We start from the raw sequence: 15,554 nt of genomic DNA, 5'->3' as shown, positions 1-15,554 counted from the left end.
TTGAAGTATTTGCGAGCGAATTCAAACCACGAACAACATCGTAATCGTAAAGACGTATTGTTTGTTAGTATTTGTGGGTGGTGAAAGAGAGTGGTTGGTGAAAAGGGGAAATCATACATACATCATATGTTGTTTTTGCCTCCCGGATTACGCTTTCTATAAAACGACGTCCAAACAAAATCTTTTCTTCTAAGCGATCTTCTTATGGGCTTTTCTTCTTCCTCGCTTTTGAGATCCAATTTTCAAATGGGCTTTTGCCTAATTATTGGGCTGGCCTTCTTCAAGCTCTTTTATTATCAAAGCCCATCCCTTGAATAGTAGTAAACCCCAAGAAAGCTAATCTCTTGATTGGTAATACTAAATAAGTTAATGCAAATAGCTATTTTCTTATACATAGGGAATAGAAAAAAAAAAGGGCTACTAGGAATTGAATTGGAATATGTTTTGATGATTTTTATTTCTCATTGTTTGACACAATCAAATCTTGACCAATTCAACACTATATATATATATAAAGAAATTGTAGAATGGTTGGGGTTATTAGATTCCAAGTCATAGAAAAGTCCAAAGAACATTATATTATATTATATAGAGGGTACATCCATGAACCATTTTCTTCATTTATGTAATCTTTTAGAAAGTAACTTATGGAAGTTAGCTTCCAATTTGAAGGATTTTATGTTATGTTTATAATTCACATGATGAATCAACCAACTTTATTTTAATACACACAAAATATAATATAAGGAGAAGTCAAACCTTTTTTTTCTTTTTAAATAGACGTGTTCTATCATTAATAATAAAATCAGTAGAGTTAAACTTGTATTGATGTTGATTATGATGCGACATGTAAAGAATGCCTACACTTGAATTGAAGAAACACATTTTCAAAAGAATTTTGATCTTCGAGGAGTGGTCGACTTCATGAATTTTCTAGTTCTTCTCCTGTTTCTGCGCTAACTTTTATATTTATAGAGTCCTCTGATGGGCTCTATAAGCTTGAGTTTTGTTAGTCCATGGATTGAGTTAAACTTGTTTTTTTAGTTCATTTTAACATGAATAAATAATATTTAATTATATCAAAATAATTAGAATAATTATAAGTTGTAATAATTTTATGAATAATAATTAAGCATGTAATTGAGATATTGTAATTGAGAAGCAATAGGAAGAACATATAAACCCATGGATAAGCTTCCAAGAAAGAAAAGACAAAAGTTGAAAAACAATTTTTTTTAAAAAAATGATTTAAGGGGACATCTTTAATTAGTTATAATTAGTGAATTAATTAAACATCTCTTATATCTTATCTTTACCCTTTTAATTTAAATAGATACGATTAAGTTTTAAGCAAAATGCAATCAAAATGAAAATAATTTCAACTTTTTATTCTCTTCTCCTAATTTCTTCTTCCGTTATCGCTCAACAGAATTACACACCGCACAGCTGCGGCGGCGGTGCCTCCGACGACAATCAACTGACCGGACTCTACTCCTGCAATGGCGGACCAACCTCCTGCCGGGCTTTCCTCATCTTCAAATCCAAACCCCCTTACGATTCCGTTCCTTCCATTTCCAATCTTACTTCATCAGACCCAACTCAAATCGCCGTAGCCAACAACGTCAGCGTCTTCTCCTTTTTCTCTCCAAACACGCCCGTCGTCGTTCCGCTTCACTGTTCTTGCGTCGCCCGATTCTACCAGGCCAACGCCTCTTTCGTTCTATCGCAATCTCATACCTATTACATTGCGGCTACTGAGGTTTACCAGGGCTCTGTAACTTGCCAGGCTCTTAAATTCGCTAATGGGTTTGAAGAACTGAATCTCCGGGCTGGTATGATTTTGCTCGTCCCGCTTAGATGCGCCTGTCCCACCGGGAACCAGGCTGGAATTGGGGTCAAGTTTTTGGCTACTTATTTGGTTGGTAATGGCGAGAGGGTTTCTGAAATTGGGGAAAAATTCAATGTGAGTAAGAAGAGTGTTCTTGAAGCAAATGGATTTAGTGAAGAAGATGATCCAAATCTATCTCCCTTTTCGACGATTTTAGTTCCATTGTCAACCGAACCATCAAGTTCACAAATTAAATTGCCATCCTCTTATACTGCTAATTTGCGGGGGAATGAATCAACAAGAAACATTTATGTTGAAATCGCAAAAGGCGCGGGTTTCTTTCTATTAGCCATTGTTGTCGTTGCTTTTGCATTTTTTCTCATTTACAAAACCAGAGCAAAGGGGATGGATTCTAAGATTGATAAGAACATGATCAGAAAGTGGACGCCACCTGCTGATCTTCGAGTCGAAATTGCAAGCATGGATAGAGTTGTGAAAGTGTTCGGGTTTGACGACATCGTGAAAGCCACAAGAAGATTCAGTCCTAAGAACAGAGTAAATGGATCTGTGTACAGAGGAACTTTTGGCAAGAAGATGAAACTAGCAGTGAAAAGAACAAGGATGGACGCCATTAAAGAAGTTAACATGCTGAAGAAAGTCTACCATTTCAATCTAGTGAAGCTTGAGGGTGTTTGTGAAAACCATGGTCGTTTTTACCTTCTTTTTGAGTTTATGGAAAATGGGTCGTTGAGAGAATGGCTCAATAGAGGCAGCAGAAAAGAGAGACAAAGCTGGAGGAAGAGGATACAAATTGCTCTCGACATTGCTAATGGACTTCACTATCTTCACAGCTTCACAGAGCCTGCCTATGTTCATAACAACATCAACAGCAGCAATATTCTTCTCGACAGCAATTTAAGAGCCAAAATCTCGAACTTTAGTTTGGCAAGAGTTACAGAAAGAGCCACGGGAGCCTCTGTCTTGACCACAAATGCTGTGGGGGCAAAGGGATACATGGCTCCAGAGTACAAGGAGACAGGACTTGTAACTCCAAAGATTGACGTCTATGCTTTTGGAGTGGTGGTCTTGGAGCTTGTTACTGGAAAAGAAGCTGTTTCTATGGAAGGGGGTAGAGAGGTACTACTTTCTTCAATGAAACACAACATTGGAGACAATATGGAAGTTCAACTGGCCGGGTTTATCGATTCCAACATTAAAGAAACACAGAAGATGGAGTTTGCTAAACTGATGGTTAAGCTAAGTACAGCCTGCTTGAACCAAGAACCAGAACAGCGACCGAGCATGGGGAAGGTAGTGTCATCTCTATTAAAGATTCAGGTTCATTTACAGAAGCTACAACTGTTGACATTGTTATATGGCGACCGCCATCAATATGAAGAAAGAATTGAGGCAGAGACAAATGTGGAATTATAGGCATTAAATTAAATGAATCTAATTAACTTAATCTGCACAAAGGGGATCCTTCTATGAATTTGGCCTTAGCTGTAAATATGGAAGGCCAAGAAAAGAAATGATGAAGAAATTAAAAGAATTGCTATTGATTAAAGGTACAAATCTCCAGTTTCAATAAGGAAAGGTCCCGGTCATTTGAATATGATCGAGGGTAGTCTGAAGACCGTATTTATGCACAGCCATCTGCCCAGCTCTGAATCCATCTCCATACACTGGGGACATGTCCGACTCTATCTGGTGTTTAAAGAACTCCCCAAGTTTTCTCTCAAATTTGGACATGGTTTTTCTTCTTGATGATGTTGTGGGAGCAGCAGAGTATGAGGTCGAGGCGACATCGTTGTAGTCTTGGGAAGACATGAGTTCCGTACTCAACCACATATGCGCTAGAACTTGACAGATACCTTCTTCCACGTCTTGACTGAGAGTTCGAAAACCTTTAAAAACCGTGGCATGATTGTCAGAATATCAAACAACAGAACGGGAATGTAGCTGTTGTAATTTTTTTGGTCAAATCCAAATGAAGTAAAACGCACCTTTAAGACGTAGCCATGCGTGCATCATCTCATGAGCTAAAATCGACCCAGTAAGCAACCTGTGCACGTTGAGAATCCCAGTTACAAAAGATACATAAGTACTAATATACCATTATGTCGTACTCATTCTCTTGACACTCAAGAATTTTAACAATTCCATTGAAATATGGATAGAAATAACATATTCTTAAGGTTGTTGGTTTAGAACGAGGATGGGGGGCATCGAGATTAACATAATTAATGCAAAAAATTTGCAAGTTACTTAGCTACTAAATACTCCATTCAACAAACAACCAAGACTAAAACAATGAAATGGAGATTATTACATACCTAGGAAGACCAAACAGAATGAGAATTGCGGTGACCTCACAATGTCGTGTCAATTTGTAGGGCTCCGACATTGTGCTCGATACTCGATTTCCCCTTTCATATCTAGGCCGCCTTAAAACCTGTGAGTAAGATGAGTTAAATCTCTGGGGGGTTTCTTTATTATTATTTGGTGCAAAGGGAATATTATACCTTTGGGATTTGATCAATGAGCTTGATTCATAACCTAAGGAAAAAAGAAAGACAAAAGGGGAGTGGAGAGGAAGAAATTCTTACAGTGCTAATGGTTTGTTCCTCCGAAAGACACAGTCCTCTTGTCTCGGGGATATGATAATGGCCCTAGCAAGGACGAGAAAAATCAACACAGATTCACAGTACTGTCTTAATGACTGGTTAGCAATTAAAAGATGACCAGACAACATCAAATACTGCAGCTGAGAAGGGGTTGTTTAGTTACATGTTTTTCTCCTTCTCTTGCTTCGTTTAGTGCTTGCCTTTCGACCAAAAGTAATGGAACATCCTGCTCTACTTTCATATTCAAACCATCATAAAATTCTTGTATATCACGATAAAGAGGTTGGCATTCTTTTGTGTCCATGATTGTAGAGTCGAGACACTCGAGGCAAAGCTTTCGACCATCATGAAGTGGAATATACTTAACCTCTTGTGGCTGGTAAATACAAAAAATCCAACACTTGGTCTAAGAGTTCAAAGATTTTCTTGATGAACTTACAGCATATTTGCTTGAGAGTGATTTCTAAAATGACTAAGGGCACTTTTGACATGTTAAAAATTACTTCAAAATTCATTTAAAATCCATTTTGATTATATAAAAATCATGCTTAAAAATGATATTGATTTGAATTAATACAAGCATATTTCAAAATGATTTTGAAAGTCTCAATTGTAAATTTAACCACTTTACCCAAATGAAATGCCACTAACCTCCATTCGTTCGCAACTGCAACATCGAGGAGTGCCATCATATTCATGAGACGGACAGTATTTCTGGATCCAGAAAGGGTGTGCCCTATATTCAATAAGACCAGCAGGATTTGTTGGAATCTGTTCATGAGACACATATCCCAAATCCCAACACCAATTGACTATAAGTAGATATTTGATGAAAAACATACTCTGTATATGTTAATTCCATTCATAGAAACAACATCACAACTCATGGTAAACGTGATATTTTCTTTTTCACAATAGAAATCTCTCCAACATTACAACGTGCTAATTGACTAAGATATGCTTTCGTCAACATGCAGAATGTTCACTCTTTACCCAGACAACCTCATTAAATCAGAAAGCAGTATAAGAAAGCACCTCAGTTACAAGTTAGAGATTATGGACCGGAAAAAGTACTTACAAAGTGCTTGCAAACATCACATTTTGGGTGATAATTCTCCTTGTAGCAAGATTTATGGTATGGAAAATTCCCAGAAGTAGAAAACTATAAGAAAAAAAGGATCATGTCTTGTAAGAGAGAGCCAAGAAAAATACTTTTAGCTCTGGAATGATGTAGAAAAGAATTTTCACCTCGTAGTCTGATATTGGGAGGTTGCAAGCGCGACAACGGAAACATTCTGGATGCCAAAATGCATTGAGGCAGTTCAAGTAACGTCCATAGCCAATCTCATTATAGCAGCCAGCACATATTCTAACCAGATTCAAAACTTGTTAAAATATACTGTCATATTTCTTTTTCTCATCAGTTAGTTGACAATAAATTCGTTGAACAAAGAAAAGAAAAGGTTCACACTGTAAAATGTAGCCCAAAAGTTTCAAGATTTTATTTTCTTAGAAATTAAATAGACTCAAAAGCTGAGAAGCTTCAAAAAAGTACTAATAGAAACAAAGATAAGAGCTTCTTGCTAGAGATGGAAATGAACATTAGTACCTGGAACCAAATTGATATTGAGGTAGATAAGGTTGATACATGTTTCCACTTGTATATTGTGGAGGAGAATCCAAATTGAGGCTTTCTTGTACTGCTTTGGCAAGAAGTTCATCTTCTTCCAATTGATAATCACGATCTATCAAAAGTTTCAATAACTCATGTATAAGTCCCTACTTACAACAAATAATCAAGAGTCGCATACAACATATCTATATTTAAACATATGAATGCTTGAGAAGTTAATGTCATTTGACCGCAACACCACAAAACACTTTACTGTGTATCTTAATATTTCAGATATTCATTTTGCTATTCGGCAATTGTGATGCAAATTGTCTTGGAAACAAACTAGAACGTGTGCAGTACTTAAAATATCAGACTTAGAACAAATCCTATTCAAGTAAGGTTGTGCATCCTATATTCTCTTGTAAATAAGAATAAGGAACATGAACAATAATTTCTTTTGAAATGTAAGATGGCCGTTGGAATAGTAATTGAAGCAAGATTTGACAGACACTTCACTCACCAATTACATTGTTTGCCTTCTGACTTTCTTCTACAAGTGATATTGCAATTGCACGATCAATGTCTTCATTCTCGTTCTCTGACCATAAACCCTGTTTTCGAGTTCCCACCACAGTTTGTTAAATTGATGAAATAATAAGATTGAAGATTTAAGGCAACTTAGAAGTTTCAACATTGAAGGTTAAAGATTTTTCATATAACTGGTTAAACGATCGATGATGTCTAATTGTTCTGGAAACTAAAAGTAGCAACAAAAAAGTGATGATTGCCAGTAGTGTTTACATCACCTCAGAGGTTGAGGGCAGATGAGAATTCGGATCTTCTTCATAGTTTGCTTGGTAATTCTTTTCAGCTATTCTATGACCAGATCCAACTTTTAAAATTTTGCTTAGCCAACCCATGGTGCTTAGTCTTATCTGTCCATGATCAATGAAAAAATTTACCTGGGAAAAACCGGAGCCAATAAAATGATGAAAGGGAAGTACATAAGTGAAGTCATAGATCATCCAATACATCCCTCTAATTGATAGTTTCAGCTTTACATCAATCCTCAAAAGATTGAATATAAGGAGCAGAGCAATGGTTAAATTAGTATATACCAAGACTCTTATACATATGACGCAAAAGGGAAAGAGGAAACAAAACACACGAGGATTAAATTCATTCTAAACCTTAAACAAAATAAGGAAAGACCAATGTCTAACATGCTTGAAGAACATTAGAAGGAAAAACCGCTTGAAAAGGAACACCAATGGCTCAAATAAACAGCATCCTTCAATCATATAAACACTTTCATCCATTGTTGTAGAAACATCCAATCTTAATCACCCAATCAATACAACCCTTTAAACCAATAAGAAAATAAAATAAGAACAACACACAGCCATTCTTTCTCCTGCCCTAGAAGAATTCTCCTGAAAATAAAAGTTTTGACATCTAAAGACAATACCGCATCCCTAAAAACCATCTGTAATTAGAGAGAGATTCTTCCAGCTCAGCTAAGGTTCAAATTCAATTAGTTTTAGATAAGGAAATAGGAAGAGAATAAAAAAGTGGGTTCAGCAACTTACCTCCAGAAATCAATCAAGAAGCTGCACAAATGGTGGAAGTAGCAGAGACCCAGATAAGGAAAAGATCCCAATTCGCTAAAAGAAAGCCAGAATTACGCCGTAATCACATAAACCAATATTTCAGTCGTTTACACCCCCTCCCCCTTTCTCTTATTCTTTGTAAGCAAATAATCTATTCAGGGATGGAAAAAAGGGAGCGATATAATTTTTTAATTTCAAGTAATTTTTGTAAAGAAAAGCAGCCAAGAGCGTGAAAATAATTGAGAGAATACAGACGGAAAGAAAAGTTCCAAAGCTATTCTCCACATTCATACATCAGCAAATAGAAATACGGCGAAGCAGACACGCAAAGATCGGTTGAGAAGTTGATTTTCTCAGAAATTCAAAGTCAAAGAAGATTATAATCCAAACCCAATAGGGAATGACGAAGAAACATCAAACCCAGTTGGGGAAAATCAAAGAATTCAATGCTTAGAAGACATACAGAACGTGGGGGCCCCTAAAACTCTGCCCAACGACAATAAACCCCAAAAGGGTTCTAAGAGAAGAAAGCGTAAAGGAAGAAAAAGGCATAAAAAAAAAAACCATGAAATAATGTATAATTTCTCTTCCTAGAATGGCGCGTTATGCTTATAATTACAAGAAGAAAAAAGGGGGAAAGAAGAGCGAAGGAGGAGGAAGAAGATGATAAAGCGAAAGTGGGAAAGTGGGCAGGTGAAGTGAAAAGATAGATTGATTTCTTCAACGATTACAAGAGAAGGAAAGGAAAATGTTACATAAACAATTTTCAGAAAGATTTTAGTAAAAAGTGGAGAAATGGAACGAAGAAGCAGGAAAAAAAGTTGAAAGATTCTTAAAGGAAAATGGTGTGGATGATAAAAGATTCGAACCCCATTGCCTCTACGAACAATAAAGTTCCATTCCAAGTCGAAGGGATCTTAGTTAATTGATGATTAAGAAACTTTGAATTTAGAACAAAATTTACCACTAGAAAAGAAAAATCATTGCACTGTCGAGTTCTTTGACTTTTGTTTACATGTTGGCATCCAATTGTTGGACTCTTCCAAACTCCTTTTTAACATTTTTCTTTTCCTTTCCATCAAACCAAAAATAATTCTTTACTATTAAAATGTATATCTATTTTTTCATATGAAAATAAACTTTGGCCTAATGCTGACTATTTCTTGCGTTTTGGTGTCAATCTGAACTGAAAATTGACAAAACACAGAGAAAGAAAGAAAGAAATGTATGGGTTAAAGATTATAGTTGGAGAAAGAGTTATATTAAATTTGGTTAAAAGAGTGGGTTGGCGTTGGCATTTGATTTTTCAATGTCAATAGTGACGGTTTGAAGTAAAATTTATTTAAAATGTTGACTTATTGCCTTTTGAGACTTTTTTTCAAACTTAAACCCAAAGTAATTCTTCATTTCAAACTCCTCCTTTTTTTAATTTCTTCCACCCTTTGCTTCTTTTATTTTTGAAAAAAAAATCAAATTTGACTTATTTTGCAGCTTCTATTTTTCTCAATTAAATTCCCTTTTTTAAAAAATATAAAATCAGACATTCATATTTTAGTTTCCAATTTTGTTTGTGGGATAGTTTTAAAACTTTACGACTTAATTTAGTAGGAAATCTAGATTTTATTTTATATTTTTAGATTCAATCAAATTACAAGTAGATTTTGAAAAGAAAAAATATTGTTTTGATTTTATGTAACAATTTTTTGAATTTTACATTCAATGTAATTATATAAAAATTAGAAATACAATAGGTCATATTATGGACTTAATTTTTTTTTATATTATATATATTAATTGTAACTTATATAACAATACAAAATAATTATTATATAAATTTTTAGAATAAATTACAAATTTGCTCTTTTTAGACATAAGTTATATTCATAAATATAACTAACAAAATATTGCAGTATAATTAAGACTAATTTTGTGATTTATAGATGAAACAAATTTAAAGGTTTTCTTAAAACTAGAATCCAATTTTTGAATTTAAAATAAAACTCCTAAGACTATCACAACCAAACATTCAAAATTTTCCTTTACAACTCATGAATAAGATTATGTACACTGGAAAATTCCTAAATCCAAAATGCGATATAATTCTTCAATCATTTAGATAAAAAGAATTCTGAACAGGTGGAGTAGATCTGGTAGTTGAAGATATTTACGTAAATATAAGCTTCATTCTTTGAAGATATCAAAGAGATATGCTACAGCCTAGCTGCTACTTTAAACTCAATGGGAACTATAGAAAATCATTTCTAGATTAAGTTTTGGTTAACTCCTAAACTTCAGCAGAACTTACTGCCACCATATCTATACCAAGAGAACCTTCAAGCTCAGAAAGGGATGGATCAAGAACTTCAAATGCAAAGAAAACAGTCAGTGTTCAACCATTGTAACGAACCATCTACATTGTTGTTCCTGCCCCATCAGATAGAAGAGAGGCTGCAGCTGCCGCAGCAGTAGGAACAACACCTGTGGATATTCCTGGTTTCGACAAATGCAGCAGCCTGTACAAGTAAAAGAGGAAGAAAGATTGATTTTGTCGCTCTTTAGAAAGTACAAACAGTAAGCTAAAGACATGCACATTTGGGATTTGATCTCTAATTCGTTCTATATACCAGAAGGCAGAAATACAACAATTCATTTTAACTTCATTCATCTCTATTTTTGCCCTGGTCAGTATTCTCTAAAAAAAGATAGCGTATGAAGAAAAATAGCATGATGATTAATGGGATGATAAAACGTTCAGAAAAAATAGAGCTTCTAGTGAAGATGGTAAGAATATTCTTGCATGGTACACAAAAAAGAAGGTAGGAAATCAGGTTTAAGACATTGACGTGCACCCCTTAAGTGGGCTTCATTAAGGGGCCTCAGTGGGTTTTCTAAACACTGACCGAGGTCAAAAAACAATTCAATCAGCATACAAATTGTGATTGATAATTGTGAATCGTTTCATGTTCAAATTAGGTTAGATGACACACATATACTATACATAAGGAGGGTTTTCTCAAATCAACATCAAGCTCCAGTGTTCATAGGTTGTTGAATATGCATCAACTGAAATTGTTCATTAACAATAGAAGTACTTACGGTGCAAGATATTCACAGAAAGTCGACACTGCCCCGGCTACTTCAGAATAGTTATCAGAAGTTGCTGGGGCTGTCACTTCCACCAGCTGTATACCAGGCGTTACAGGTACAGCCTCATCAGTCGAATGTAGCTTTAACATCTTATTAACTGATGAAACTGTCACTGTTATGTGGGCACCCCGATGGAAGCGGAAGGCAAAACCAACTCTCAGCAGCTCATGATCTAACTTATAGCCAAGTGCATAGAATAAACGAAGCACATTCTTGCTAACTTTGCTTTCTACCATTGTCCTAACCAGAACAGAGAGTTGTTCAGCACCTGCACCTCTAATTGCCCCTCCAATATGTTTAACCGTCCTAAAAACTCATGGAGACAGTTCTCATTAGTTCACTAGGCTTCAAGTCCAAAGTAAACAACACACCATTACTACAAAATATCAAATTATACCATGTCGGTTCAGCTTGCTCAAGGTCGCATAAGATCCGAACCTCAGATGCTACAGCACCTAAAATCATGCTGATTGATTACGAAATAAGACATTGTATTATAAAAGCAAACTACAACCTCCATTTTACTTGGAGAAATGCTACTTGTATCAATCACTCAATTAAATCACCCATTGACCAAAAAGCTTATGAGGGATTAAGATAAATTTAAATATTATATAATCAAACCCTAGCTAACGAAATCAGGGGTTAAAAAAAAAAAAACTAGTATAAAACTTAAAAGTACCATCAGATGGTAAGAATGCAAAATATGAAATAATAGGATAAAGAAAAACAAGGATACCTAGGCTAGGTCCACTTTTTAGGCATATTTCATGGAGCCTCAATCTTTCTCTAGGAACGCCGCAAATACCTTGAAGAAGTATCTCAAGGGCTTCAACGTGCTGCAGAATCAAACTGTCAAGAATAAAAGTCGAAAGCACAAAACTTCTTGCTACTGTCAAGTAAGGAATACCAAGGGAAAAAGTAACCTTCATTGAAAGTGGTAGACAATAACAGATAATAGTCATAAAGAATGGCGAGCATTAGCAGAATGCAGGAAGACATTGATTCAAGGGTCAACTAGAACATAAGTGCTTATTATTTCAAGATCTTATGAAGAGAACGAATAAAAGGGTTGAGTAGATTTCAAGAATAGATGAATTATACTTGGTAAAACGGAAAACCTAGAAGAAAATTAATCAGAAATGAAAAGGAAAAAGGAACTTGCCTGGGTTTCAATTATGCCCTGAACCACACACTCCATTGAAGTCTAAGCTGCGGCCACTTGGATTTGGTTCAGTTTGAAATCATGGGCATATCCCGAAGCTTCAAATTCCAAGCTGTATCTCCACTTCCACTGCCTTCAAGTTCAAAGTTTGAACCAACGATGAATGGAGGGTTCTTCCAAATCCTACTCTCGAGTCTCGATCTCATAGCCACATCGAACTGTTTGTTAAAGATCAAGCCCATTGTCCCTAAGCCTGGCCCTTGGGCTTTATGGCCCAATCCCAACAAATGTGATCTAAATCACAAATTTCATTTGCAATTATTGTAAAGCAAAACATGTGAATGACACATAAATCAAGATTTTGTATCATTATTCTAAAATGTTCTTGATTTAATAATTAAGTTTTTGAATCATTCAAATTTTCTCTCTCTTTGTTTCGTTTTTCAATAGATTAACTACGGGTTGAGTTTGGTTGGGAGACTTTCTCAACCCAACCCATATTTTTCGGGTTATATGGGTTGGCTACTCGAATTTAGTTTCCAACTCAACCCGTGAAATATGGGTTAGGTTGGATTGGGTTTAGGGTTGTATTTTCTTTTCGTTTCTACTTTCTAATGGAGAAGATGAGATCTGACGACGATGACAAAGATGATCGAGGAGACGACGAAGATGAGATCTAATAATGGAGACAACCAAATAAGACCGAAGAGGAGTCAGAAACAAAGATGGACTGTGAGGGAGAAGATCGAAGACTGAAGTGAGAGTGAGATGGAAGAGAAAAATAAAAAAAGAAGGTTGTGATGGGGTGTGCAAAGGGGCAGGAAGACCTTGACCTAATTTTTTTTATTCTATTTTATTATATATATATTATATTAATTCTAGTTAGGTTAGGTTGAACTGAATTTTCAACAATTACAAATTTTAATTTTTTCAATCAAACTCAATCCATATTTTAACCTAACCCAACTCAATTTTACCTTTATAATACGTATTCGGTAGTCCTGCTTATTCGGGTTCAATCCATATTTTTACACTCGTAAGAGTAAGGATAATTGAAATTTGATGTATGACAAACTTTTTGTTTTGGTACACTTTGGGAACTTCGAGTTTTATTACATTGGAAGGTTGTTTTGATTGAAGGTGATGAAATTCCTCTAGAAAAGAACCATATAAGGGTTTAAGGATAATTTCATTCCTAATTCTCATTTTGTTCATAAAACTTGTCTATATCTATCTTTCTTTCCTTTTTCTTATACCACTTTCTATTAACATTCCAAATCACTATTAAGTGTTTTGTTATAATTAATTTTATTTTATGGATTGAATATTGTTTACTAATATGTTACGAATTAAAAAGTATCATGAAAAAATAGTAACTTTAACTATTAAATACGTAAAAATTGAATATAGTACAATCAATTGTGTTATACAAATTGGTATATGTTACCATTTTGGAAACAAAAAGAAGAAGAAGATTAAATTAGTAAGTAAAAGAATTTTGGTAATATCTCTCTCCCAAAAAGTCTAAACTTCCAAAAGTTTACATAAATTTGTGGATGTCAATGAACAAGGAAGCACCGCGCATGGTTCACTTGAAACCGCTGCTGCCGCCTCCTCCCACGTTGAGTTTAGAGAGGAAGAAGATGGAGGCGGAGGAAATCAGTACGGCGGCTGCGAAACATGCCAGATCGACGGCAGAGCTCAATGGTATATTCTTGAACTTTTCTAACACACCCACTTGCAGTATCATCATCACCGCATGTCCAATCTTCGATTTCGCAGCTGACATTGATTCCATTTCTACCCACGTCGGAATTTTCTGAGAAATGATTCAGTTCAGACCAAAAGCATTAACAAAATAATTCATTGTGTTGGGGTTGGGTTTAAGTTTTTGTTTATGTTTTCCCTAATTTACCTTCATGTAGAACAAACCGAACAAATTCGACCTAGAACTCCATTTCTGGTTTTTATCCTTCATCTTCTCCGATCCCACGAACATTGCAAACAATCCGATCCCAAAAACAATCAGAGCTGTTCCGACGAGGAACATATCTGCAAGAGAAATTTAAATTGCATTTAGTTAACAAATCAATCGGAGAAATACAATCATCGCATTTGAATTTCTGTACAAAAGTTACCTAAGGCCTCGATTAGAAGCTCCACTGTGTGAGTTTGGTCCGTTCTCTGTGAAAGACCGTGGAAATACTGCAGATATGACTCCACAACAATGAAACTCCCCTGAATATTTCAAAACAGAGTAGTTAAAATTGGGAAAAAACAAGAGAAGTATTGGAAAGAAAATGAGTTCTACAAGTAGCCGGCGTCGGTCACCTCAATATAACAGAGTATCGAACCCATTAAAGATCCGGAGACGGCTAACAATGTGAAGAACCGACAGTCGATTATTATCTGAAGAAATTCATAAACTTCGATCAGACTTTAGTAAATTCTACATCTGTGACGTTTAATGTAATTGAATACCTTTTCGATGAACTTCTGAATCTCTCCCTTCTTAATCTTCGTCTTCCCCAAGGTATTCTTCAATTGAATGAGGAGATTCGCCACTAAAGAACCCAAATCCAATTCTCCGGTTTTAGTTTCCACAGTTTTGGGAGCCGCCGTCGCTGCCGCCGCCTTCACGGTGACTAACTGCCTCCTCTCGTCCCCTCCAGAAGTAATTAACCGTTCGCCATTGTTCAAATTTAACCCTGTTTTTCCCAAAACCCTCACGTTCGTCATCGACGATGGAGACGAAGAAGAGGAAGAGGCGGACACAGCGGCGGCCGGCCGAACTCGCTGCACAAATCTAGTGGCTGCCATTGTTCTTTGTATTTGTTTATGAACGAAATTAGGTGAGTTTTATTAATACCAAGTAAAGAAGGAAGATTCGCAGCATATTTTGGCCGGAATTTGTCCGGACGTGAAGATTTGACACGCCGGTTTTCCTTTTACTTGGAGATGTGAGCTTTGAATTTCCACGTTGGATGAAGTGGCGAAATGGAATTCAACTTTTTGTGGGTCCAGCTGCGTTTAGAGCCGCACACGTGCCGGAACTTTCTCTTTGGCAATTATGGGGAAGTTTCCGGCTATGATGACGGCGGAGGTGACTAAACGTTGGTCGGCGCCATCGCCATCGGTGGCTCGCCGGAATATCGAATAGGCACGTGCGATAGTGGCCGGTGGAGAATATATCCACGTGCTGGAATGTTGAACTTTGATGGACGGAGCCCAAACAAGTTGCTTTCGTAAAGGCCCATATACAACCTGATGTGCGCTTTTATTTCTAAAGTCATATTTACAATTCTAATTGACTCATTCTAATTTCTATATACATATAATTAAGAGAAAAAAAATATACAGTTACCAAATTAGTCAAATTTTATTATAAATTACTTAAGTTAGGTTAGTAAAACAAGAAATACCTAATATTACATTAGTTCGATTAATAAAATATTTATTTTACCCTATAATCTTGTTCAAAATAAAATATATGATATTCAATTTCATATCAAAATTACTTATTTTATATTTTTTGACATAGTCGATATACATAATTTGTTTT

At 35.7% G+C, this 15,554-nt stretch overlaps 4 protein-coding genes and 1 long non-coding RNA gene across 9 annotated transcripts; 2 read left to right on the top strand and 3 right to left on the bottom strand.

Moving 5' to 3' along the window:
* The first annotated feature begins 1,350 nt into the window (after positions 1–1,350).
* LOC105434754 (protein LYK5) lies at positions 1,351–3,299 on the top strand. The gene has a single exon (XM_011651887.2). It carries the CDS (start codon positions 1,367–1,369, stop codon positions 3,260–3,262), a length of 1,896 nt encoding a protein of 631 aa, XP_011650189.1. The 5' UTR covers positions 1,351–1,366; the 3' UTR covers positions 3,263–3,299.
* LOC101221261 (protein DA1) lies at positions 3,241–8,572 on the bottom strand. Of its 3 annotated transcripts, none has more exons than XM_004152667.3 (12): positions 7,660–8,572; positions 6,877–7,032; positions 6,591–6,681; positions 6,065–6,200; positions 5,704–5,824; positions 5,534–5,617; positions 5,107–5,226; positions 4,619–4,831; positions 4,438–4,500; positions 4,165–4,283; positions 3,835–3,893; positions 3,241–3,735 (listed from the first exon to the last, which is right to left on the bottom strand). In XM_004152667.3, the coding sequence occupies exons 2-12, from the start codon at positions 6,988–6,990 to the stop codon at positions 3,413–3,415; spliced, it is 1,443 nt and encodes a 480-aa protein (XP_004152715.1). In that variant the 5' UTR covers positions 6,991–7,032; positions 7,660–8,572; the 3' UTR covers positions 3,241–3,412. The 3 variants fall into 3 exon arrangements, with proteins under 3 accessions (XP_004152715.1, XP_011649599.1, XP_031737024.1); XM_011651297.2 differs by having other exon boundaries at positions 6,877–7,005; XM_031881164.1 differs by lacking the exon at positions 7,660–8,572 and having other exon boundaries at positions 6,877–7,636.
* LOC116402121 lies at positions 5,163–6,104 on the top strand. Its single transcript, XR_004214555.1, has 2 exons — positions 5,163–5,343; positions 5,433–6,104. It is a non-coding gene; the product is annotated as an uncharacterized LOC116402121 (long non-coding RNA).
* Positions 8,573–9,705: 1,133 nt separating the features above from the next.
* LOC101221500 (mediator of RNA polymerase II transcription subunit 18) lies at positions 9,706–12,182 on the bottom strand. 2 transcript variants are annotated; one of them, XM_011651295.2, is made up of 5 exons: positions 11,993–12,182; positions 11,567–11,666; positions 11,225–11,282; positions 10,777–11,133; positions 9,706–10,193 (listed from the first exon to the last, which is right to left on the bottom strand). In XM_011651295.2, the coding sequence occupies exons 1-5, from the start codon at positions 12,026–12,028 to the stop codon at positions 10,091–10,093; spliced, it is 654 nt and encodes a 217-aa protein (XP_011649597.2). In that variant the 5' UTR covers positions 12,029–12,182; the 3' UTR covers positions 9,706–10,090. The 2 variants fall into 2 exon arrangements, with proteins under 2 accessions (XP_011649597.2, XP_011649598.2); XM_011651296.2 differs by lacking the exon at positions 11,993–12,182 and having other exon boundaries at positions 11,225–11,293.
* A 1,167-nt stretch (positions 12,183–13,349) lies between these two features.
* On the bottom strand, positions 13,350–14,928 carry LOC101218655. 2 transcript variants are annotated; one of them, XM_011651292.2, is made up of 5 exons: positions 14,474–14,927; positions 14,324–14,401; positions 14,131–14,230; positions 13,908–14,044; positions 13,350–13,811 (listed from the first exon to the last, which is right to left on the bottom strand). In XM_011651292.2, exons 1-5 carry the CDS (start codon positions 14,810–14,812, stop codon positions 13,581–13,583), a joined length of 885 nt encoding a protein of 294 aa, XP_011649594.1. In that variant the 5' UTR covers positions 14,813–14,927; the 3' UTR covers positions 13,350–13,580. The 2 variants fall into 2 exon arrangements, with proteins under 2 accessions (XP_011649594.1, XP_011649596.1); XM_011651294.2 differs by lacking the exon at positions 14,324–14,401 and having other exon boundaries at positions 14,474–14,928.
* Positions 14,929–15,554: the final 626 nt, after the last annotated feature.

This window comes from Cucumis sativus, chromosome 2 (genome assembly GCF_000004075.3).
Source record: "Cucumis sativus cultivar 9930 chromosome 2, Cucumber_9930_V3, whole genome shotgun sequence".
NCBI lineage: Eukaryota > Viridiplantae > Streptophyta > Magnoliopsida > Cucurbitales > Cucurbitaceae > Cucumis > Cucumis sativus.
The sequence above is the reverse complement of the archived record's forward strand: the minus strand, read 5'-3'. Positions and strand labels throughout refer to the sequence as shown.